A 22,337-nucleotide genomic window follows, 5' to 3' on the forward strand; every position below is an offset into this window, starting at 1 on the left:
CCTAATCCTACTAATTTACTCTATCAGTGCACCAATATTGAAGTAATAATATTAATATATATATTACAATGAGTCATTGCTGCATTCCTGGCTGTACATATGTGTACAAAAATGCAATTATAAAACGGTCTCTTTTTAAAATATTACGTCCGGAGTTTGCAAAGTCCGAAGAAGAACGGAATCATCGGGAAAGTTTGGTGCAGAGCATCTTGTCTATCCGTGATCCAACTAAGGGTGACAAGATAAAAGACATGCTGCATAGAGAAATGTAGGTTTTAATATAGTTTACGTAATGTTTCTTCTAATTGATAATGAAGAACTCACACATTTTTATATAATACTTACTTTGCTGGTTATGAATTGTTTATTTATATTTATTATTTCTATAGGGCATCTATCTGTGAAGCACATTTTACGGAAAATGATTTCACAGTGCACTCAAAATCTAAAACATTAAAATTAGGATCAATTCCAACACTACACATGCCTGAGAAAAGCTGCACAGTTCCCAAGGTATGAACATGACGCTAAACTTTCGTTTGATTTTTAGCACTTAGCATTGATATTATGAGTCATATTTAGTATTATGATATTTTAGAATATCAGAAAGAAACCAGTTGAGCGACAGCTACCGCCTCCAACAATCAGGCACAGCTCAGTTAGCCAATTAGAAAAGGAGTCAGAAAAATTAGCAAGAAGTTTTTTGGTGAGAAAAAAAGTTGCAGCTTGTAGCATTGTAATACCCAAACATTTGTTTGGGGGGGACTGGGACACCACTTTTTATATTAGATAAAAACCAATTCTAATTCTAGACTTTCCTGTTATAAAAGTATTACTTACTTACATAAAACTTAACAGGATCAATTAAGTATGTTGCAGATCTCTTACTGTAAGGATTCTCATCTAATAATACTTAGCGGTTACCATGTGAAGTGCCCATAAAGAATGAAAAGACAGATGTGGGGGTTCTTTCCTACACTAATCCCTTCTATTGTTTACACTGTTTTCCTACACTTTGAATTTCTTTTTTTCTGGTGCCTTAAGTTTCAATTAGGTTTCTTAAATAAAAATGTCAAAACTTAAAATGAACTGGTGTACAAATTATATTTGCAAAGTTTACAACAAACACATACACAGTGAATATTAACAAGCAACAGCCTTTTAGCTCGGGGTGCTTGAGATACCCGATCTGACCTGCTGCTCTACCCAAATTTATCACTTCTCGAGTTTTTTTTTGTTAAAGCAGGACAGAGGCGCTTTCCCGAGATCCAAATTTAGGTCAAAGAGCACACAAGTATTTATAGAAACAACAGTACATAACAGCAATAAATATAACACATTAACAAAATTTTAGAAACAAAATCTACATGGAGGCACCTTCTGGGACACTATGTATATAAACACACAAAACAGAATTAGGTATTTTTGCACATCTGTTTCAGATCACTCCTAATCCCCTTTGATATACAAGAACGTACAGAGCGCTTGTTTCTAAACATGCATTTAGCCAAGTTGTGACCTAAAAGTTTTAAGAATAAGTGGAGCATGAAGTTTATGACCTGAATAAGGGCATCATAGTCTTGTTCCCATTTATTAAATAAAGAATCCACAAAAGCATGATATTCCTGATCCCTTTTTACAAAATCTATAACACGTGACAAATTGATATTATCTGGTTGCTTGGATGTCTCTACCTCATACAACATAAAAACTTTATTCATGAATGTTTTAAAAATAGAATTAGGACAGTGTAATGCATTTTCCGATTTTCTCATTGCAGAAACAAATTTATAACTTGGCTCATCTTGACAGAATGTTGAAAGAATGATTTGGTGATGGGTTTTGTAATGTTGTATGGCCTTTTTAATTAAGAATCCACTAATATATTCAAGTATTTCTGAAATATAATTATTTATTAAACTCACAGCTCCGAAAACAAATGAAAATTTTAGAGTTTTATATACATACCTAGATCACGTTCGCCTATGTTCTCGATATTGTAACCAGCAGCATTGGTATGTTGTGCATTTTTGTTTTTTTGGTTTGCAATTGCATCCAGAATTTTTATTAAAATTTGAGCAGCCAAGTGTTGTGGCATTCCTAGATTTTCATCTGCATTCATACAAAGCTTGTTATACTCCATGTACAATTTTTCACAATTCTGATGCTGTTTGTAGTTTCCAACTAAATCTTTGATGGTTTTGTATGACTGCTGTGGCATTGAATAATACTTTTCTGGAATTACAATACCTATAGAAGTGGATGCTGTAAGGGCTGCCTGGTATATCAATCCTATTTCGTCGTCTGTAGTATCAACTTTGTTGTGACTCTCTTTGTGAATGGTTAAATCGTATGGATCATAAAATGAAGCACTACAATTTTCACAGGTGAATGTGACACGAACTTGCTCAAGCTCAAGCAACGCTTCTCTGACTTCCTTTAAATTGCTGCACATTATGAAATTTAAATTTCCTGTTATATTCTATGTATCTGTTTGAGAATATTTGCTTAATATTTAATGTAAGCCATTTGACACATTGAAGCAACGTAAATAAATTCCAGTCTGCAATAAATTCCAGGACTGATTTAATGCGTTCGATCTGTTTATACCAGATCCAGTCAAGCGTGAAGCGTCTGAAACTGGTTTTTCGTTGATAATTCAAAGAAAGTACTATATTATAACGTGAAACTTTCAAATATAAAGAAAAATATTGATATTAACGTAAATTGTTTCTTTTTAAATAGTAATATTTCGGAAATTAGCAGTTAAAGTGCAAAAATCACTTGTCACGTGACCTTAGTTTCCTATCTATATGTTTAGATATCTATGCTTTACTATATACGAGTCACGGGAATGCAATTCTAATACAAAGGAGTACAGCAAGGGGTAAGGTATTCTAGGTCTGTACTGCGTATATACATGCTGACTACAGCATGGTAATAATGCTTCCTAACTTGGTATATTTTGCGACATATTAAAACAGACAATGATTGAGAAACGTGGTATATATAACAACTTAATTAAAATTGTTGTTTTTTTAAATAAAGGAAAACAAATATTACTAAAGTAGGTTGGTGTAAGTGTATGTTAAAATAAGTTAAATGGCCCGTGGCTCTGGAAAGATCATTGTTCAATCAAAAATGGACAATCAAAAGGGTGCTGGGAGTGGAAATAATGTTTGGTCTATGTTACTGGATGATGTTTCTTCCAGTTCTTCCCAAAGTGCTCTTTCTGAAAATAAGAGTGCAATTATTCTTGGAGATGATTTGAGTGGCAAATCCACTCTTACTGCAAAGCTGCAGGGATTGGAAGAGACTCATAGAGGTTCCGCCCTTGATTTCCAAGCTATGGAGGTTCAAGAAGATGAAGCAGAAGAAAGTGGAATCTGCAGAATTTGGATTGTTGATGGACATTTAGCATACCGAAGTTTGCTACAGTTTGCACTTCCAAAAACCAGTCTCTCCGATACTATTGCTGTTATTACTTGCGATATGTCACACCCATGGGAAATTCCTGAATCACTTGCAAAATGGACAAAGGTTATTCATGAGCATATTGACAGCCTAAAGTGTAAGCCGGACTTCTTAGAAGACTTGAAACAAAACATTGTGAAAGATTTTCAAAGATATGTTGATCCCACTGAAGCAGATGAGGTAAAAGATACATCCCTGGATGTTTCCAATGATTCGTCAGTCATTAAGCCCCTGGGTGAAATCACGCTTATTGAAAACCTTTGCATACCACTGATAGTAGTTTGCACAAAGTGTGACAGTCTCGAAACACTTGAAACCGAGTTCGGATACAGCGAAGAGCAATTTGATTTCTTGCAGCATTACTTGCGTCTATTCTGTTTGAAGCATGGTGCGTCACTTGTGTATACATCAATGAAAGAAAATAAAAACATCGAGGTTTTGAAGAAATACTTATTACACAGGATGTATGGATTCCCATTTTCCGACTGTGCAAATGTTGTTGATCGGGATGCGGTCTTTGTTCCAGCCGGATGGGACAGTGAGAAAAAACTTTCCATCATCAGCGACAATTTACAGAAGTTCACAGTTAATGACCCATTTGAATCCGTAATACCACGCCCCCCTCTCACCAGGAAACATGTGCAAGATATGAAAGAAGTTGTTGTGGATGATGAGCAAACATTTTTAATGAAAGCTCAAGCAGTGTTAAGCAAAGCTCCAACCGTGACAAAACCATCCAGTGATGCTCCTGCTAAGCGCACATCCTACAGCCCATTAGCTCCAGCTGCTGCTGCAGGCAAAGGTGGCAAGCCAGATGTATCTAAAACTGGAGCAAGCAATGAAAGGATGCTTGCTAACTTCTTCAACTCTTTGCTAAATAAAAAGCCTGGCTCTCAGATAGTTAATGCCGGCGCAAAAGGAGCCAAACCAAACCAGCAAGCAGCTAAACCACGCTCAAGTTTAGGTGGAGGCTCAAGTACCAATGAGTGAAAATCGTGTAAATGACTTTAAACATGCATGATGCTGGTATGATGCAAGTGATAATATGCAGGATACCAAACTCACATTTCCCATAACAGTGTTTCATATATGTGTTAAATGTTTTCAATTGTTAAACTTGTTTTGAAAATGGGATTCGTTCAAAAAGTAACAAGTTTTTTAGTAGCGCAAATTTGCATGTACTGTATTGTACACTGCTTGTTATTACCACCTTTAGTTCAAACAAGTTAATTTCTGTACCCATGTTACCAAGGCCTGTGTGTTTCAGTCCATCGCATAAGCATAGTATACGTTAAAACAAAAAATATTAGCATAATATATGTTTAAACATAAAATATTGGCTACGATAGGAGAAACACTAACAAAGCCTATAATTTCTATTACTAGAGCAATGTAAGAGTTATTATTAAGATATGTTATTATTAAAAAAATATCTTTTGTACTTCAGTAAAAGTTGGTAGAATGAGTTGTGTAATTGACTAATCCTACACAGTAATTTAGTGCCTGTGGAATCATATTTATGTATATTACCTTAGAAACAAATATATATATTTTGTAAGTTCCAATATAGCTAAATCATGCCTTTTAGTTGAAGGTAAATTAACAACTAAATTTTTCGTAAACTACATCTGTGCTTTACCTACAGTTTGTTGTAACCCCTTTTTACTCCAACGCTGGCCTCCTTTCAAAATACTTTATTTTCAAATTGGTTTTAATCCATAAAATATAATATATTAAACTTGTATGGGGTTCATAATAGTGCAGTCTTTAATTGAAACGGTAGTTTAATTTCAATGTTTCTTACTTTCTTTGCTTGGTCAATTATTATAACCTGCTCTTTTAACATTGAATCAACTTTAATTGTTTCAGTGTGCATGCTGTAACTACATATTACTGTAGACATTGATGTAAATGCCCTGTGTAGCTTTTGCCCTTTATTTGTATGTCTGCTATAGGATATAAAATGTGTTATTTTTGTAGCCAGTAACCATCAGCTACTCTAATTGTGTCTTGTATGCACCGTAACGTTCAGGTTTAAGGTTTTAAAGAAAATTTAAAATGGCGGAAACTGCTGCAGTAGCAAACGGAGGAGCTGGGGAAAATACAGGGGCTGCTGAGAATCCACAGCAAGCAGCTCCACAAAGTACATGGAATGTTGTAACTGGTGTCCTCTTCAGGATGCTCATGATGTGGATGTTCATGTCCTGGCTTAGAGGAGGAGGAAATAAAACAGAAACCCCAGCAACTGATAGCACCGGGACTCCAGTTCCCGTTGCCGCTCCATCAGCTAACTTGTTTGGACAAGGTGAAATGTTGTCTCTATGGATGTTTGTTAACGAGAAGGAACGAATGCAACGAGACAAATTATCGCTAAACGAACTGTTCTGGCATTTAGATGAAATAACATATGGGTCGTTCACTGATGGTCCCTTTGGAGATGGAACTTACACTTACAATGGTACAATTGATTTGTCACATAATGTTCAAAATAACAAGTCTCTTTACATTCATACATATTTGACCTTGGCTGGCCATGTCCCGAATTATAAATTTGATGGCGCATATTCAGCACAGCATGTTGTATATGTAAACAAGCAATTAAACAAATACAAAAAACGAACAATTAAACGAACCCAGAATCTTCTGACTGGTAAAACAGAAACTGACCCAGAGTTATTAAAGCATGCTGAAAAGCAAGGTAATGTTGAACTGCTGTCACATTGGCACCCAAATTTAACAATCAATTTGGTTGATGATCATACTCCATGGACCAAAGGAAAAATTCCATCGCCATTAGATAAGATGATACATTTTGATGCAGCAGGCATGACTTACGAACCAATTGTTTACTTGAATGATTACTGGAATCTCCTACGAGACTTCACTCCTATCAATGACACTGTGAAACAAGTGAGCCTGTATGTAACAGTGCAGCCAATGTCTTTATTTAAACTGCAAATGTACATTTCACAAAACATGAGAAGCCAATGGTCCAGTATGCTTGGGGATGACTATATGCAGGACTCGGAGCAAGACCAAGATGCACTAAAAGAAGCAATTCTTGAGACCAACCCGTATATGCTGGGCCTTACTGTTGTGGTCTCTATAGTCCACAGCGTGTTCGAATTTCTTGCATTCAAGAATGACATTCAGTTTTGGAAATCACGAAAATCCCTTGAAGGTCTTTCAGTTCGTTCAGTTCTGGTGTCCGTGGTCCAATCTGTAATTGTTTTTCTTTATGTAATGGACAATGATACCAACTTTGTGATCAAGGTGAGCATCTTTATTGGGTGTCTGATAGATGCCTGGAAAATCACAAAAGTTATGTCCGTGGGCATTAGCATGGAAAGGAAATGGTTGGGTTTTATTCCCAGAATTACTATACATGATAAATCAACCTATGTTGAATCAGAGACCAAAAAGTACGATCAGCTTGCTTTTAAATACCTAGGCATGATCCTTTTTCCCTTTTTAATCGCATATGCTGTTTACTCCCTAATATATGACGAACACAAAGGAGTTTATTCGTATATTCTTAGCATGCTTTATGGCTTTCTCCTCACCTTTGGGTTCATTATGATGACCCCTCAGCTTTTTATAAATTACAAAATGAAGTCTGTAGCACACCTTCCATGGCGAATGTTAACGTACAAAGCACTGAACACTTTTATTGACGATATTTTTGCCTTTGTCATAAAAATGCCAACCCTTTATCGCATTGGCTGTTTCCGTGACGATGTGGTGTTCTTTATTTATCTTTACCAACGCTACACCTATCGCATTGATCCAAAACGAGTCAATGAATTTGGCACTTCAGGGGAAAATCCTGATGCACCTGCCGTCTCTGAACTTCCCACAACCCCCAAAGCACTACCCAGCACAGGGGACAAAAAGAATGACTAGAGTTTTGCAACGTAACTCCTTAATTTTAAAATGTGTCGTCAGTAATTTACATTATACCCCAGAGAGCGTTTAAAAGGATTTTTTGTTGTTATTGTTTTTCTCATTGCTTTGTGTTAAATTTGCGAAACTCTGGTCAAAAACGTGCATTTGTGAACATATTTATTACCAATCACAACCAATCTGTGTGCAAATAAAATTTGAATTTCTATCCAACTGGTGTGATTTTTCTAAAAAAGTAAACACTGCTTAGTCTACCCTCTTGATAACAGAACCTGTTTATTTATTTGAGAAATTGGCAGACACAGCTTTGACACATGCAACATCACAGTACATATTTTAACACTTAAAACTTTTGTGGAACTAGCTAAATAAAAAAACAACAAAACTTTAAAAGATAAAAAGCGCCATCAAAGAGAGAATTTCAATCCAAACGTGCAACTATTTTGATTTTCCTTGTGCAGCTACTGCTGCCATAGCTTTTGCAACGGTTTCTGCATCTCCAAGAAACTGCATAGACACAATGGGTTTCATGTTTTCATCCAGCTTATAATAAAATGGAATTCCAGTTGGCAAATTCAGTTCCATGATATCTTTGTCTGATATTTCTAAAACAGACATAATGTGGGAATTATCTATGGATTTGGAATCCCAGCATATAACTTTAATTGATGCTAAACAATTTCACTCTAATTTAGCTGCATATAAGGTAGTGATACCTGTATTTATTAAAATGATATTTTAAAGTAGTCATAAATTATTACACAAATTACCATCTAAATATTTAACAATCCCTCGAAGACTATTTCCATGAGCTGCGATAATAATCTTCTTTCCTGCTTTGATATTTGGTACAATTTCCTCACTCCAGTATGGCAATGCTCTTTTTATAGTAAGTTCCAAACTTTCACAACTTGGCATATCTTCTGAACTGACATCTTTGTACCTCTCATCTTTGTTTATGATGTCATAATACTCATGGTCACTCCCCATTTGAGGAGGGGGAACGTCAAAACTTCTGCGCCAAGTCAGAACCTGTTTTGAAGCCATTTTTTGGTAAGAAATAATACAAACCCATTATCAATATCCTTTAATTGTGTTGAAAAACAGTTCTACAAAAATCGACCAATTAATTAGAACTGGAGTTGATTTATAAACAAAGTTATTCCACCACCATAGAAACCTTAAAAGGCAACACATAGGGGCTAACTTAACTGATCAATTACCTTAGCATTGGGTACAAATTTTTCTCGGAGTTTAATTGTCGAAGTGAAAAAGTTGTATAGTTTTATATTATGTCTATGATCAAATTAGCCTCATGTGCTTTGTGGTATACTGCTATGTGATTTGTATAAGCAACATAAAATAGCTCTTTGTTTATTTACAAACTCTGATTAGAATTACAAAAATATAATTGCTGTTACCTGAGCGTCTCCATACTTTTTAGCCGTTTCAGCTTTGTTCAACCCAGTTAAACCACCATAATGTCTTTCATTTAACCTCCAGCTTTTCTTAATCGGAATGCTCTTCTGGCCCAATTCGCCCAAAATAGCATCAAGTGTCTCATTGGCTCGAGTTAGTACAGAGGTATAAGCAAGATCAAATGAATACCCACTGTCCTTCAAAGCTTTACCAGCAGCATTGGCCTCTTCTTTTCCTGAAAGAATGCATGTACATTAAATAGTCTAAAATACAATTGCATTTTTGTGTATATTTATTTTCAGTTACAGTTAATGCAAGAGTAAAGAAATATGAAAAAGTAAATATAAAGTTAATTTAAAACTAACAAAAAAGCCTGCTAAATGTATTTAAAATTACGAAAAAACATGCTATATGTATCCCTGCTTACCCTTTGGACTTAAATCAGCGTTGAACCAACCGCAGAACTTATTTGCCTTGTTCCATTCGCTTTCTCCATGACGAACCATTACTACAGTATATTCAGTCATTTTGATTTAAAACTGCTACCAAACGTACAACCTACGGAGCTGAAATGCCTTATGCAACACGCAAACGCTATTACTTGTTGAGTAAGTATCATTTGCACATTACGAGATAATAAGTCCATACTTATATGTAGCGATATCGCGCCGGTAATCTGCGGTGACAGTTCAAGGACGTTGCTGAACAGGTCATTCGAGTTTAACACCGGTGGTTTTCGCTCACGCGAGATGCTACACGCCATGTTTGTGAACTTACAGGCGCATGTTTAGGATCTAAGGAACTTCAAAATGTTAGTTAACTTATTCTACGTTTTTTAGCATTCGGCCACTCTGATTCGACTCGTCTTAGCAGGTAATCCAGTATACTCCCGTTCTTTGCTCACAGAGGCATTTTGCAGCCGAACAACCATCGCATACTTATAACTGCTTCTCCAGCAGGCCACAACACAGATCTCCATTCACCCTTACAATATACCTAAACGTAATACTCGGTTTGTTTTTAGGCCCGAGTACTATGCTCGGATATATCAGTTTGTGGAACTGTCATGGCAACCCAAATTACGAAGAAAGGAATCCTACAAAATATATCCAACAACCAAAGAGGGTAAAACAACTATGGTAAACTTTAGTGCTGTTTAGTGTTCAGAGGAGCCTGTGCTATGCAGAAACACGCGGAAACAATATGCAATTAGCTGCACTCTCGCCCGGTGTTTAATTAATTACTTTCCCAAACTTCCTGACGATCAAAAGGAGTCGAGTTGATTATTGCATGATTTATATCACGGGGTGCGCAATAATAGACGACAGCTACCAGAAGAGGAGAATTTTACTTTTACCTGGTTTTATAAAGCATGCTATTATACTGGTGTCGTCATAACGGTGATCAAGCTACAACCAGTATCAATATCTTACAAGTCGGTTTTGGGGCGATTTAAAATGATTTATACTTTCCCAAATTCATATACTTTTCCAAATTTACGTATCAAAAATTGACATTTCGCAAAGCGGTGTTGCATTGATATCACAAGGTACGTCATTCCATCCGCCTGTGCTAAATGCCACCACACAGTCTTCGCGGCCTTCAGAATTTGTTGGTTCTCCGGAATTCCAGTGTGCATCGCGGCTTAAAAGTCGCTCCCCGTTTTCCCAAACCCAAGTATTCTCCTGTTCAATATCATTAAGACCGATCCAGTTGTGCGATGATACTGTTCTTATGAGTGGATGAGTTGTGATGGTTCTGAAAATTTTGTATATATACGGTTTATGTAAACGGCATATAGTGTAGCAGGGTGGGGAAGATGGGCCACTTTTCTCGTCACATTCGGTAGTAAACAAAGAACATTCAAAAAAATATAAAACCATCTCCTTACGACTTCCAAGTTCCACAGACCTAATTGTTCAATGGTAGCAACGTCGAGCCTTGAACCCATAACCCCTGGGTTACAGGCAGGCGCGCTAACCACTAAACCATGGCGCCGGACCATACCATGGCGCCAAAATGGTATTGCTACCTCATTGTGTGTTCATTTCTTGGTGCAACAACAGCCAGTCTTCCTCCAATTGCCCGACAGGTCGTATTAGCAGCATGATAGTTTCTTGCTGGTATTGTTCGATACAAATAACCATTGCCGACTGACAGCCACGGTCTGCCATTTATCTCTGAAAAACATCATGGCTTTAGTCTTAGTGAGTATAGTTAATTATAAGTTCAAACTTTTAACTTACCTTTAATGCCAGTTTGCGCCATAGTTTCGATCTGACCTGAAACAGTATGAAATCATTTAGTATATATGTTACATTCTACAATATTGGCTGCAAAACATTTAAAACCTCAATAGCCTAACCTACCCCTTAACTTTATCAGTTTGTTGTCAAACTTGTTTTCCAAAGCACGTATGACATCTTCTATATTTGCGCTGTTTTTATCTCCTTTTTGTCCCTTTAAACCGGGATGGCCGCCTACCCCTGGCGAACCTTTTACGCCTTTCAATCCAGGTGGTCCTCTTCTACCTGGAGGACCCGATGGACCTTGCGCTCCCTTCTCAGAATTTCCAACCGAGCTCAAAGTTAACAAAATCTGTCGAGTATCTTGCGCCTCAGCACAAAACACAAGTAACAATGCTAATAATACTTGGATCGCTAACATACTGAAATCTATATTTTAAGACCAAGAAATAAAAGGTAAAAATAATTGGAACTTTTATATTACTAAAGTTCATTGCTTTCTTGTTTCTCGGATAACAGTACGTGCGATCAAAATGTTTCTCTTACACTGTCATAAACTGAACAGCAGCATATATTGTCGTCGGCAATTATGAAGAATGCGTTATATATAGTTATATAATTCGTCCGTTCCACAAGGGAATATACTCCACCGAAAACACTGCGCGTTCTCTGCGACAGCTGTAACATGTTGTGATCTGGGTGTTGGTGTAATAGGCTGACTCTAGCCTAAATACCAGGTCGCATCGTGTGTCGCTGTGTAAAATTCCCATCGCTAGATTTGGGCAACATATTTTACACATTTCTAGCATATCATTCGCATATAAAGTAGTGGGTTAAGTATTTCGACAAGCAGAGTAGGGTTGGGGAAGACAGACACCTTTAGCACATGATATCCAAATATCCTGATCGTGTTTTCAATAACTAACAACGGTCTAAATTGTACTTTACCTATTCTAGCGGAGGTCCATTATTATAATTCTCTTCTTGGAGTGTTCGGTATGCGGCTGTCGATCGTCACGTGACAATATATGCAGAAACCAGATGAATGACGTCAGTAGGGTAAGTACTTTCTTGATGTGTCGTATGATAAAGCTGGTGATAATTAGGATAGAATTGTTATAGTAACGCTTTGGCAGTATCTATAACAGCAGGACAGAATAAAACTGCAGCTTATTGCAGTTTTATAACGTGGGAAATCGTATACCTGCAGTGGTGTATTAAAAACAATGTGCACGAATCAGCTTGCAGTGCATTTGAATTACCTTGGGGATAATGTGTATGACAGCCAGAATAATAATGTCACAGGTATTGTATAAGATATTTGTTGAGACATTTGTGCAATATCTTATAACGCCGCACCAAACGTATAGCTTCATTTTCCGTAAAAATATGCTTCCTTCAATTATGTTATATAGTGTCATGCATTTATATTGCCCCCTTTTAGCATTTATTAGTTTCCTCTATGAGTGGTATACAATATGAACCATGTAGTGCAGCATGGAATAACATAAAGATGCCGTTAGCACATTATATCGCATATTTCCTATAATCGTGTTTTTAATAATTACTACCAAATTTTGGAGTCGTGAGAATACGGTTACATAATTCAGCACCTATATAGATTAGCAAATGGTAATACAAAAGAAAATGAAAACAAGAACCATCCTACATCAACCTATCGTATAGTAGGGTTGGGGAGGATGGGACACCTTTTAACTCCATTTTTTCTTCTTTAGTAGTAAACAAAGAACATTTAAAGAATCCTAAAACTATATTCTCACGACTCCCATAGGTTGTTGTTAATTATTAAAAACACGATCGGGATATTTGTATATTATGTGCTAAAGGTGTCCCATCTTCCACCACCCTATACTATATAGTAGGGTTGGGGAAGACAAGACACCTTTAGCACATAATTCCCAAATATCCTGATCGTGGTTTAAATAAATAAGAACGCTACATAGGTGTCACGGAGGTACGGTTTAAAATTCTTTGAGTGTTTTGTTTACTACTAAATGTGAAAATAACATAAAAAGGTATCCCATCTTCCCCCACGGTACTATATGTTCAATTGTCTGGATTTAAACATAAACTTATTTTTTTAGTCAGGTTTGCAGACGGAAAAACCCTTTCCTGCAACAAATCTGCACTTGCAGACGTGAGTGAATATTTTCGTGCGCTTTTCTTTGGCAATTTTCAAGAGAATGGCAACTCTAATGTTAAACTGCCCGACGTTGACTATGATGTTTTCAACAAAGTATTGGTGGCATGCACAAATGGCGAATCTTCAATAGTCAGGTGAATATATAACATATTTTTCTGCCTTGAACTGTTAAAACGCGCCATTATATTTTAGTATGTCATAAACTTATACTATATAATCACGTCCAACGTAAGGAGAAGCACATAATGCGGATCAGAAAGCGATAAATAAAAATAATGTAAAATTTTCAAAAAAAATGTTTTCTGGTCACAATTATCATTATTTCTAACAGATCTGTTTGTTGTACAGATTAAGTTGCGAAGAAATTTGGGAAGTTATTGAACTTTCGGACATGCTCGCGTTTAAAACTTCGGCGGAGGCTTGTGACAAAATTCTTTCTGCACGTTTAAACGCAGACAACTGTGTTGCAATGTGTGGTCTTGCAGATTCATTCCATCGACTTGATTTGATTAAAGATGCCGTACATTTCATGCTTGATACGTGGTAAGTAACGTAGTATACAAAGTTCACACAGTCGTATTAATAGCATGCGGTTTTCAATTCATTTAAATAAACGCAATAAAATTCACTCTTACAAACACAGACACACTCTATAAAATTCTACATATATTACTATGATTGCTAGATTTAGTAAAAACATTTCATTATTTCATCAGGTTTGGAGAACATATAACCAATCTCAAAAACTTTAAAACATTGAAAACCGACAGCATCTATACTTGTTCTAATTGTGACAAAAACACTGAACACTCACTGCTCATCAAAAGAATTTTTAACACAAATATTTCAAACAAATTTACGAACAACGAAACTTTGGGCCCTGTATTTGAACAATCAGGATCGCTTGAAAACCTTTTAGACTGCTACAAAATTGAGCATCGCTTTTACTTCATCGGTGGGTTTCGGTACAGGACACATTATAAATGTTACAAGATGGAATCAGATCTATTTGTAGGTCAAAAACAAACTGTTGAACGGGAGGAAGAAGATCTTAATTCAGGTGATTGTTTAAGGCATAAATATATTGTTTTGACAATTGTCTTGGCAGGATACTCGAACCTTCCGGAATTTCCTGATAGAAACCTAGAGGACTACCGCACCGTTGCTGTCGGTAGATTTATATACGTTATTGGTGGCTTTAACTACGAGAAAATGCAGTCCACGCGCGCCACCTGGCGGTTATGTACACGAGAAAATAGGTGGTCGCAAGTTGCACCGATGAAGCATGGCCGGTTGGTGATTATTTTATCCGTTATGTAACTATCTGTTGAATTTTTTATTACACTGCGATGCTTTCCACTTAACAGGCTCATGCACTGCGCTACTACTGTTGGCGGGAGGGTTTACGTGTGTGGTGGGTACGATGGGGAAACGGTACACAGCACCGCTGAATGCTACGACACGAGAATCAACAAATGGATTGCTTTACCGAACATGCCTATTGGTACATCAACTAAGCAGTTTCAAAACGATACAGCGTTATGACATTTTTAGCGTAAAATACCCCTATTTCAGCACCATCTATCCAGTAAAACACGGTTACGCTCTATTATTACAATATAAAACTAAAACAATTTCACTATACTGTGGGGTAATATCGGTATTGTTAGCAACCAAAGTCCCTTATTTCAAAATCGTGTTTTAAACATTTAAAACAATTAACAACGCTCGTTTATAGAGTCACGAGGATATACGGTTATATATAATTCTGTAAATATTATTTGTCTAGCATTAAATGAAACTAGAAACAATAATGAAAGTATGCCCCATCTTATCCCAAGCTACTTTTTACTATAATTTATATATCATTAATCCATACTAAACAATTATACACCCAGGCGTTGGGAATGCTGCATGTACATCTCATGACGTCAGTATATACGTCATATGTGGCCAATTCGGGGTAAAGTCGATCCAAACGACAAGTAAGGTCCAACAATTTAATACAACAAGCCGGCAATGGAGTTTACCCACTATATATGATTCGCCAGGTAGATTACATATGAATTATAACAATATTATTCACACTAATTGTCCATCAACATAATGGATTACATAGGAATTATAACACTATTATTCACACTAATTGTCCATCAACATAATGGTTTGTTCTAATTACCTTATGACAGTTTTCTCTCCTTTGAGCGAATATGGAATGTCTGCTGTGGGATTTGAAGATGATATTATTGTCCTTGGTGGGCAAACTACAAGAGTGGATGCTTTTAATACTAAGACACTAAAATGGAAACGGTCAGTAGTTATAGTAACAACACATAATGTACAACAGTTATAGCTAACTTTCAATTCATGGCGTTGATGTACAGTTTTATATTTAACTTTAAACAATTAGTTCGTGTATTTAACAATAGTCCTGAGCAAAACACCCGCCTTGGTAATATTGTTTATCAATTACAGACTAGCTGACATGAACAGCAGGCGAATGGATGTAACTTGCATGAAATACAGAGGTCAAGTTCTTGCCGCTGGTGGCTGGGACTATAGCTCAGGTAAGCTATGTTAGTATCATCTTTATCTAACAATAAAAGCAATAACACTTATGAAAACAACAGTAAAACTGACGCTAATTCCTGTCCTACAAAAACGCCTCACAGTCACAAATACAGTATAGCAGCACACAATACACACTACGAATGGCGTGCTATCACGCTTAAAGTAAGAAATGCGCCAAGTAATGTAGTGGTAATCAAGGAGCTGCAAGCGGCAGCGGGCAATCATTTTTCGTGATGTTTTGACACGGTTGACTCGACATTCGTTGTGTCATGTTTTTTCAGGAGAGTACTTTGGAAGTGTTGAGGTCTACAACTCTGTCCTAAATACATGGAAGGTGCTGCCACATAGTTTACCTGTCGCTGCTAAAAACATAGGATTCTGTTACGTTTATGATGTTGAACGAAAATAGTTTTTATCTTGAATTCATATCTGACGATCTTCCTATTGCTGTAAATTGGTGTTTGATAAATGCGTGTGTGATTGCTTACACTGTGATTACTGCATAAGTAATTTAATAAATATAGTAGGGTGGGGGAAGATGGGACACCTTTTTATTCTATTTTCTCGTCAAAATTTACTAGTAAACAAAGGACAATTAAAGAATTATAAAACTGTATTCTCACGACTTCCATAGAGCTATAAGCAAAATCAGGATATTTGGATATTATGTGCTAAACGTGTCCCGTCTTCGCCCACCCTACTATATTTATTTTATTCTACAAGATTTTACGACATTTATGTTTAATTACTTCCCACCATTAGTGGCTTTTTAAATCTAATCACCATCTTTCACAAAATATCTTGAATAAAAAAGTGTTTTCTTATGTAGAAATTTATTTCATACAAACCATGATTTACGGCTATGATCTATTTTCGCGCAGAAAGTTAGTTGAAAAGAAAATGAAAAAAAAAGAAGCATATCGTAATACGCAAGGTTACAAGCATTGTATTGTGAAAGGTCAAGCAAAGCTAAGAGTATAATATAACTGCTGCTGGTGTACTATTTTCTATGGAGTTGTAATTCAAAGTTCGCGTCCCATTTACGCGTCGAAAACTGACATTTCACAAAGCGTTACTGGGCCAGTGTAACCACAAGATATATCATTCCAACCTTGTGCGTTGTGCATCTCCACACAATCTTCGACACCCGCAGAATTGTCTGGTTGCGAAGGTAACCAATGTGCATCGCTGCTTAAAAGTCGCTCCCCGTTTTCCCAAACCCAAGTGTTCTCCTGCGCAATATCAGTAAGACCGATCCAGTTGCGTTGGGATGAGGTGATACCGAAATGATTTCTAATCATTCTGAAATATTACAAACGTCTTTAAATGTGTACCAAGGCCAAGGCAAGTTTAAAAACACAAGACTATAGTAGACAAAATATATATCCAAAGCAAATATTTCCATAGATAAATGTTATTGCACCTCGTTATGTTCATATTTCTTGGAGCAATAATAGCCAATGTTGCACCGATTGCTGCACACGAACGTTTAGCAGCTTGATAGTTTGATGCTGGTAGGGTTCGATAAATATAACCATTTCCAGCAGAAAACCATTCTCTTCCATTTATCTCTGTAAACATGCTTTTAGTGAAAAAACAATAATGCTTATTAACAGATAACCTTACGTTTAACGCCTGTTTGAAACCTGCTGAACCGGTTTTTCATTTCTTGTATGTTCGAAGTACATTCTCCTTTCTGTCCCTTCGGACCGAGTCTGCCGACATTTCCAGCCGAGCCTTTCAATCCAGGTGGTCCTCTTTCACCTGGGCGTCCCGTAGTACCGAGTCCGCCGACAGGGCCAACCGAGCCTTTTAATCCAGGTGGTCCTCTATCACCTTGACGACCCGTAGTACCGGGTCCGCCGACAGGTCCAGCTGAGCCTCGTAATCCAGGTGGTCCTCTTTTACCTGGAAGACCCGGTGGACCTTGCGCTCCCTTCTCAGAATTTCCAACCGAGCTCAAAGTTAATAAAATCTGTCGAGTATCTTGCGCCTCAGCACAAAACACAAGTAACAATGCTAATACCAACTTAAAAAACATTTTGAAATTCTCTGTATGACAAAACTAAAATTATTAAAAAAATTCTTGTTTTAGGACTTTTTCAATTATAGTAAAACACCTTGCCAATTTCCAACGAGCTAGAAAACAAAAAAATATTTCCATACAGCGTTTAATCAGTGAACTAAAATAATCTGTACAGAACACCTTACTAACTTATAAATGCTGATGAAACTGCCGCCAGTGAATACAACAAATATACGTGTCCGGATCTGGCACTTAATTTCCTTGAAAAATTCTTTGTGGGAATTAATTTCCCTGAAAAATTTCTTAGCCAGAGGTGATTTTATTAGAAAAATTTCACGGATATACCTGCTGTCGTCAACACTGTATAAGCTCATCGACTTATAAATGCTGATGAAACTGCTGCAAGTGTATACAACCAATATACATGTCAGAATTTGGCACCTAATTTCCGTGAAAAATTCTTAGCCAAAGGTGATTTCAGTAGAAAAACTTCACAAACAACCCTGACGTAAACACTGCTGTATGAGTATGACGTACATGGAACAAAAATGGCCAAAATAACTTACAAATACAATTTTTACTTCAAACTAATCTGGTTCAGGTGGCGAGGTTAATGAAAAAATGTTAATTTACAACGCATAAGGTACCGAAAGCAGAATCAAAACAACCAAGGATATACGGAAGGCACAAAATACACGAGTTGGTAAAAGGTTCGATTCTGCAAAGAAATTTACAAGAACAATGAAAAAATGTACCCAGTGACTCGGCAGCAATAAGTCGCTTTGATAGCATTTATTCAAAACGCTGAACTGCTCGTTTTGCAAACTAAACAACACAAGACTGCTCACTACATTATCTATGCTAATAAAGAAGACCGCCGTAGGCGTACCATTGCGGAATCTAGCAGGCAGGGAATCTTTATTTATTTGGTGGGTCGTATCGAGAGAGATCACCAATACCAGTGGTAAACATGGCATGCAGCATATATGTTTGGCTTATTAAAATGGTGTGCCCAATTCAGAATCCATTACGACATTATGCGTCAAAAATTGACATTTCGCAGAGTGGTATCAACCCTCTATTGCAAGGGAAATCATTCCATTTTCCTAATTGATTCAACATCCCACAGTCTTCGATGCCTCCAGAATTTGTTGGTTCCCCAGTGTTCCAATCGGCATCGCTGCTTAAAAGTCGCTCCCCGTTTTCCCAAACCCAAGTATTCTCCCGTTCAATATCATTAAGACCGATCCAGTTGTGTTGTGATGCAATACCGAAACGCTGTCTTATCATTCTGAAATATTGCAAACGTCTTAAATGTGTGCCAACCATAGAAATCATATATATAACCAAGGATATCATATATGTATATTTTTTATAGATTTTTTTATACCAAATTAAAGCCATATGTAGCCCTACTTATTTTTTTCCTCATGTTCGTATCTAAGTTTTTTCAACAAAACTAAAACTAGTTTTATGAGACAAAAACAAACTTAACAAAATATTCAAGTTTTTATTATTTTATTACTGTTTATCATTAAATAGGGGTCCGTATAAGAAAAGTTTGTCCCATCTTTCCCCACCCTAATATATACCCAAAGCCAATATTTCAATAGAAAAATGTTATTGCACCTCATTATGTTTATATTTCTTGGAGCAATAACAGCCAATGTTGCACCGATTGCTGCACACGAACGTACAGCAGCTTGATAGTTTGATGCTGGCAGAGTTCGATAAATATAACCATTTCCAGCAGAAAACCAAGCTGTTCCATTTATCTCTGTAAATATGCTTTTAGTGAAGAAACAATTATGCAAATTAACATATTATATTCTTACGTTTAAAACCAGCATGAAACTCTCTGAGTCGGTTTTTCATCTCCTGTATAGCATTATCAACGTATGCACTGTTCGAAGTACATTCTCCCTTTTGCCCCTTAGGACCGAGTCCGCCGACAGGTCCGGCTGAGCCTCTCAATCCAGGTGGTCCTCTTTCACCTGGACGACCCGTTGTACCGGATCCGCCGACAGGGCCAGCCGAGCCTTTCAATCCAGGCGGTCCTCTATCACCTGGACGTCCCTTCGGACCTAGTCCGCCTACAGGTCCAGCCGAGCCTTTCAATCCAGGTGGTCCTCTTTCACCCGGAGGACCCGTGGACCTTGCGCTCCCTTCTCAGAATTTCCAACCGAGCTCAAAGTTAATAAAATCTGTCGAGTATCTTGCGCCTCAGCACAAAACACAAGTAACAATGCTAATACCAACTTAAACAACATTTTGAAATTCTCTGTATGACAAAACTCAAATTAATAATACAGCGTATACTTAGTGAACTAAAATAATCTGTACAGAACAGCTTACTAACTTATAAATGCTGATGAAACTGCCGCCAGTGAATACAACAAATATACGTGTCCGGATCTGGCACTTAATTTCCTTGAAAAATTCTTTGTGGGAATTAATTTCCCTGAAAAAATTCTTAGCCGGAGGTGGTTTTATTAAAAAATTACGGATATACCTGCTGTCGTCAACACTGTATGAGCTCATCGAATTATAAATGCTGATGAAACTGCTGCAAGTGTATACAACCAATATACATGTCGGGATCTGGCACTTAATTTCCGTGGAAATTTCTTAGCTAGAAGTGGTTTTAATAGAAAAACTTCACGAATATACCTGTCGTCAACACTGCATGAGCTCTTCCCCCACTCTACTATATATGCGAGGAGCACAAAATACACAATAGTAAAAGGTTCGCTTCTGCAAAGAAATTTACAAGATCGAGACTTCATTTTTAACCGGTATATTTCACAAAATTAAAATGGAAAATTGTGTTCCCATAAAGCAATATTACCAGCCAATCTTATTGGCAGCATAGTTTATTCGGCGCAAAGGGGTACATAAGTAAAAAGAAGGAGACACCAGAACTATATACGTATTATAAAGTGTGTAAAGCTAAGTTTTATATTATATAGCAAGAGGAAAAATCTAGCGTGAAAGCACAAGCAAAGCAAACTTTTATTGTTTTAATAATCCTGTTTTATGGTCTATATGTTTGGCTTATTAAAATGGTGTGCGCGATTCAGAATCCATTACGACATTATGCGTCAAAAAGTGACATTTCGCAGAGTGGTATAAACAGCAGTTGGCAACCGACATCATTCCATTTTCCTGTAGAATAAATCATCCCACAATCCTCCTCTGCAATTGAGTTGGGTTCTCCAGGTGTCCAGTGTGCATGGCTGCTTAGAACTCGCTCACCATTTTCCCAAACCCAAGTATTCTCTCGTTCAATATCATTCATACCGATCCAGGTGTGTTGGGATGATGTAATCCCGAAGTGATGTATAATCATTCTGAAATATTACCAACGTCTTTAAACGTGTACCAACGCAAGTTTTACAAAAAAACTATTAGGCACTAAAATCAGCATATATAGTAGAGTGGGGAAGACGGGAAACTTAGGCACATATTGTCACAATATTTCCAAAATCAAAACATATATGACGTTTTTGGGTGATAACACGGATTACTACTACTCTACCTTTGTTAACTGACATCTATTAAAACAATATAGTAGGGTGGGGGGAGATGGGGCACCTTTAGCAAGTAATATTTAAATATCCGAATCGTGTTTTAAACAATTAACAATGATTATGGGAGTCGTGAGAATACGGTTTACAATTCTTTAAATGATCTTTGTTTACCATTAAATGGGATGAAAAAAATAGAATGATAAAACGTCCCATCTTCCCCACCCTACTATATATATTTTAATAAATGTATATCCAAAGCAAATAATTCTATAGAAAAATATTATTGCACCTCGTTATGTTTATATTTCTTGGAGCAATAATAGCCAATGTTGCACCGATTGCTGCACACGAACGTTTAGCAGCATGATAGTTTGATGCTGGCAGAGTTCAATATAAATAACCATTTCCAGCAGAAAACCAAGCTGTTCCATTTATCTCTGTAAACGTGCTTTTAGTGAAAAACAATTATGCAAATAAACAGATAATCTTACGTTTAACGCCTGTTTGAAACCTGCTAAACCGGTTTTTCATTTCTTGTATGTTCGAAGTACATTCTCCTTTCTGTCCCTTCGGACCGAGTCCGCCGACAGTTCCAGCCGAGCCTTTCAATCCAGGTGGTCCTCTTTCACCTGGGCGTCCCGTAGTACCGAGTCCGCCGACAGGGCCAACCGAGCCGTTTAATCCAGGTGGTCCTCTTTCACCTTGACGACCCGTAGTACCGGGTCCGCCGACAGGTCCAGCCGAGCCTCGTAATCCAGATGGTCCTCTTTTACCTGGGCGACCCCGTGGACCTTGTGCTCCCTTCTCAGAATTTCCAACCGAGCTCAAAGTTAACAAAATCTGTCGAGTATCTTGCGCCTCAGCACAAAACACAAGTAACAATGCTAATACCAACTTAAACAACATTTTGAAATTCTCTGTATGACAAAACTAAAATTATTAAAACACTTTCTTGTTTTAGGATTTTTTCAATTATAGTAAAACACCTTGCCAATTTCCAACGA

The 22,337-nt window shown here is 37.1% G+C and overlaps 10 protein-coding genes across 16 annotated transcripts; 4 read left to right on the top strand and 6 right to left on the bottom strand.

Annotated features, from left to right (window-relative positions):
• Positions 1-43: 43 nt before the first annotated feature.
• Positions 44-2,455, bottom strand: LOC149735807 (uncharacterized). 2 transcript variants are annotated; one of them, XM_089878266.1, is made up of 2 exons: positions 1,969-2,455; positions 44-254 (listed from the first exon to the last, which is right to left on the bottom strand). In XM_089878266.1, the coding sequence occupies exons 1-2, from the start codon at positions 2,453-2,455 to the stop codon at positions 229-231; spliced, it is 513 nt and encodes a 170-aa protein (XP_089734392.1). In that variant the 3' UTR covers positions 44-228. The 2 variants fall into 2 exon arrangements, with proteins under 2 accessions (XP_089734392.1, XP_089734391.1); XM_089878265.1 differs by lacking the exon at positions 44-254 and adding an exon at positions 1,080-1,897.
• On the top strand, positions 69-1,085 carry LOC149735808 (uncharacterized). Of its 3 annotated transcripts, none has more exons than XM_089878272.1 (3): positions 69-268; positions 390-513; positions 599-1,085. In XM_089878272.1, the coding sequence occupies exons 1-3, from the start codon at positions 69-71 to the stop codon at positions 791-793; spliced, it is 519 nt and encodes a 172-aa protein (XP_089734398.1). In that variant the 3' UTR covers positions 794-1,085. The 3 variants fall into 3 exon arrangements, with proteins under 3 accessions (XP_089734398.1, XP_089734400.1, XP_089734399.1); XM_089878274.1 differs by having other exon boundaries at positions 870-1,085; XM_089878273.1 differs by having other exon boundaries at positions 880-1,085.
• A 471-nt stretch (positions 2,456-2,926) lies between the features above and the next one.
• On the top strand, positions 2,927-5,506 carry LOC149735809 (cytoplasmic dynein 1 light intermediate chain 1-like). Its single transcript, XM_089878256.1, has one exon. It carries the CDS (start codon positions 3,103-3,105, stop codon positions 4,462-4,464), a length of 1,362 nt encoding a protein of 453 aa, XP_089734382.1. The 5' UTR covers positions 2,927-3,102; the 3' UTR covers positions 4,465-5,506.
• Positions 5,507-5,532: 26 nt separating this feature from the next.
• LOC149735810 (putative lipid scramblase CLPTM1) lies at positions 5,533-7,590 on the top strand. Its single transcript, XM_089878244.1, has one exon. The coding sequence runs from the start codon at positions 5,533-5,535 to the stop codon at positions 7,375-7,377; it is 1,845 nt and encodes a 614-aa protein (XP_089734370.1). The 3' UTR covers positions 7,378-7,590.
• Positions 7,591-7,640: 50 nt separating this feature from the next.
• On the bottom strand, positions 7,641-9,445 carry LOC149735811 (phosphoglycerate mutase 1-like). The gene is made up of 4 exons (XM_089878269.1): positions 9,224-9,445; positions 8,799-9,031; positions 8,148-8,409; positions 7,641-7,982 (listed from the first exon to the last, which is right to left on the bottom strand). The coding sequence occupies exons 1-4, from the start codon at positions 9,321-9,323 to the stop codon at positions 7,816-7,818; spliced, it is 762 nt and encodes a 253-aa protein (XP_089734395.1). The 5' UTR covers positions 9,324-9,445; the 3' UTR covers positions 7,641-7,815.
• Positions 9,446-10,075: 630 nt separating this feature from the next.
• Positions 10,076-11,527, bottom strand: LOC149735812 (CD209 antigen-like protein D). The gene is made up of 4 exons (XM_089878270.1): positions 11,166-11,527; positions 11,043-11,078; positions 10,829-10,976; positions 10,076-10,554 (listed from the first exon to the last, which is right to left on the bottom strand). Exons 1-4 carry the CDS (start codon positions 11,461-11,463, stop codon positions 10,293-10,295), a joined length of 744 nt encoding a protein of 247 aa, XP_089734396.1. The 5' UTR covers positions 11,464-11,527; the 3' UTR covers positions 10,076-10,292.
• A 581-nt stretch (positions 11,528-12,108) lies between these two features.
• LOC149735813 (kelch-like protein 23) lies at positions 12,109-16,609 on the top strand. Of its 4 annotated transcripts, none has more exons than XM_089878249.1 (10): positions 12,111-12,347; positions 13,148-13,340; positions 13,555-13,749; positions 14,178-14,266; positions 14,315-14,498; positions 14,574-14,710; positions 15,105-15,257; positions 15,396-15,516; positions 15,682-15,773; positions 16,059-16,609. In XM_089878249.1, exons 1-10 carry the CDS (start codon positions 12,269-12,271, stop codon positions 16,184-16,186), a joined length of 1,371 nt encoding a protein of 456 aa, XP_089734375.1. In that variant the 5' UTR covers positions 12,111-12,268; the 3' UTR covers positions 16,187-16,609. The 4 variants fall into 4 exon arrangements, with proteins under 4 accessions (XP_089734374.1, XP_089734372.1, XP_089734375.1 ...); XM_089878247.1 differs by having other exon boundaries at positions 12,112-12,347; positions 13,923-14,266; XM_089878248.1 differs by having other exon boundaries at positions 12,109-12,347; positions 14,178-14,498.
• Positions 16,594-17,855, bottom strand: LOC149735814 (pulmonary surfactant-associated protein D-like). The gene is made up of 3 exons (XM_089878268.1): positions 17,404-17,855; positions 17,201-17,348; positions 16,594-17,079 (listed from the first exon to the last, which is right to left on the bottom strand). The coding sequence occupies exons 1-3, from the start codon at positions 17,816-17,818 to the stop codon at positions 16,818-16,820; spliced, it is 825 nt and encodes a 274-aa protein (XP_089734394.1). The 5' UTR covers positions 17,819-17,855; the 3' UTR covers positions 16,594-16,817.
• A 506-nt stretch (positions 17,856-18,361) lies between these two features.
• On the bottom strand, positions 18,362-20,459 carry LOC149735815 (C-type lectin domain family 4 member M-like). Its single transcript, XM_089878276.1, has 4 exons — positions 19,953-20,459; positions 19,639-19,809; positions 19,433-19,580; positions 18,362-19,094 (listed from the first exon to the last, which is right to left on the bottom strand). Exons 1-4 carry the CDS (start codon positions 20,071-20,073, stop codon positions 18,839-18,841), a joined length of 696 nt encoding a protein of 231 aa, XP_089734402.1. The 5' UTR covers positions 20,074-20,459; the 3' UTR covers positions 18,362-18,838.
• A 120-nt stretch (positions 20,460-20,579) lies between these two features.
• LOC149735816 (uncharacterized) lies at positions 20,580-22,317 on the bottom strand. The gene is made up of 3 exons (XM_089878275.1): positions 21,825-22,317; positions 21,623-21,770; positions 20,580-21,153 (listed from the first exon to the last, which is right to left on the bottom strand). The coding sequence occupies exons 1-2, from the start codon at positions 22,237-22,239 to the stop codon at positions 21,721-21,723; spliced, it is 465 nt and encodes a 154-aa protein (XP_089734401.1). The 5' UTR covers positions 22,240-22,317; the 3' UTR covers positions 20,580-21,153; positions 21,623-21,720.
• Between the last annotated feature and the right edge of the window lie 20 nt (positions 22,318-22,337).

The sequence above is a fragment of the Ciona robusta genome, chromosome 5 (genome assembly GCF_009617815.1).
Source record: "Ciona robusta chromosome 5, ASM961781v2".
NCBI lineage: Eukaryota > Metazoa > Chordata > Ascidiacea > Phlebobranchia > Cionidae > Ciona > Ciona robusta.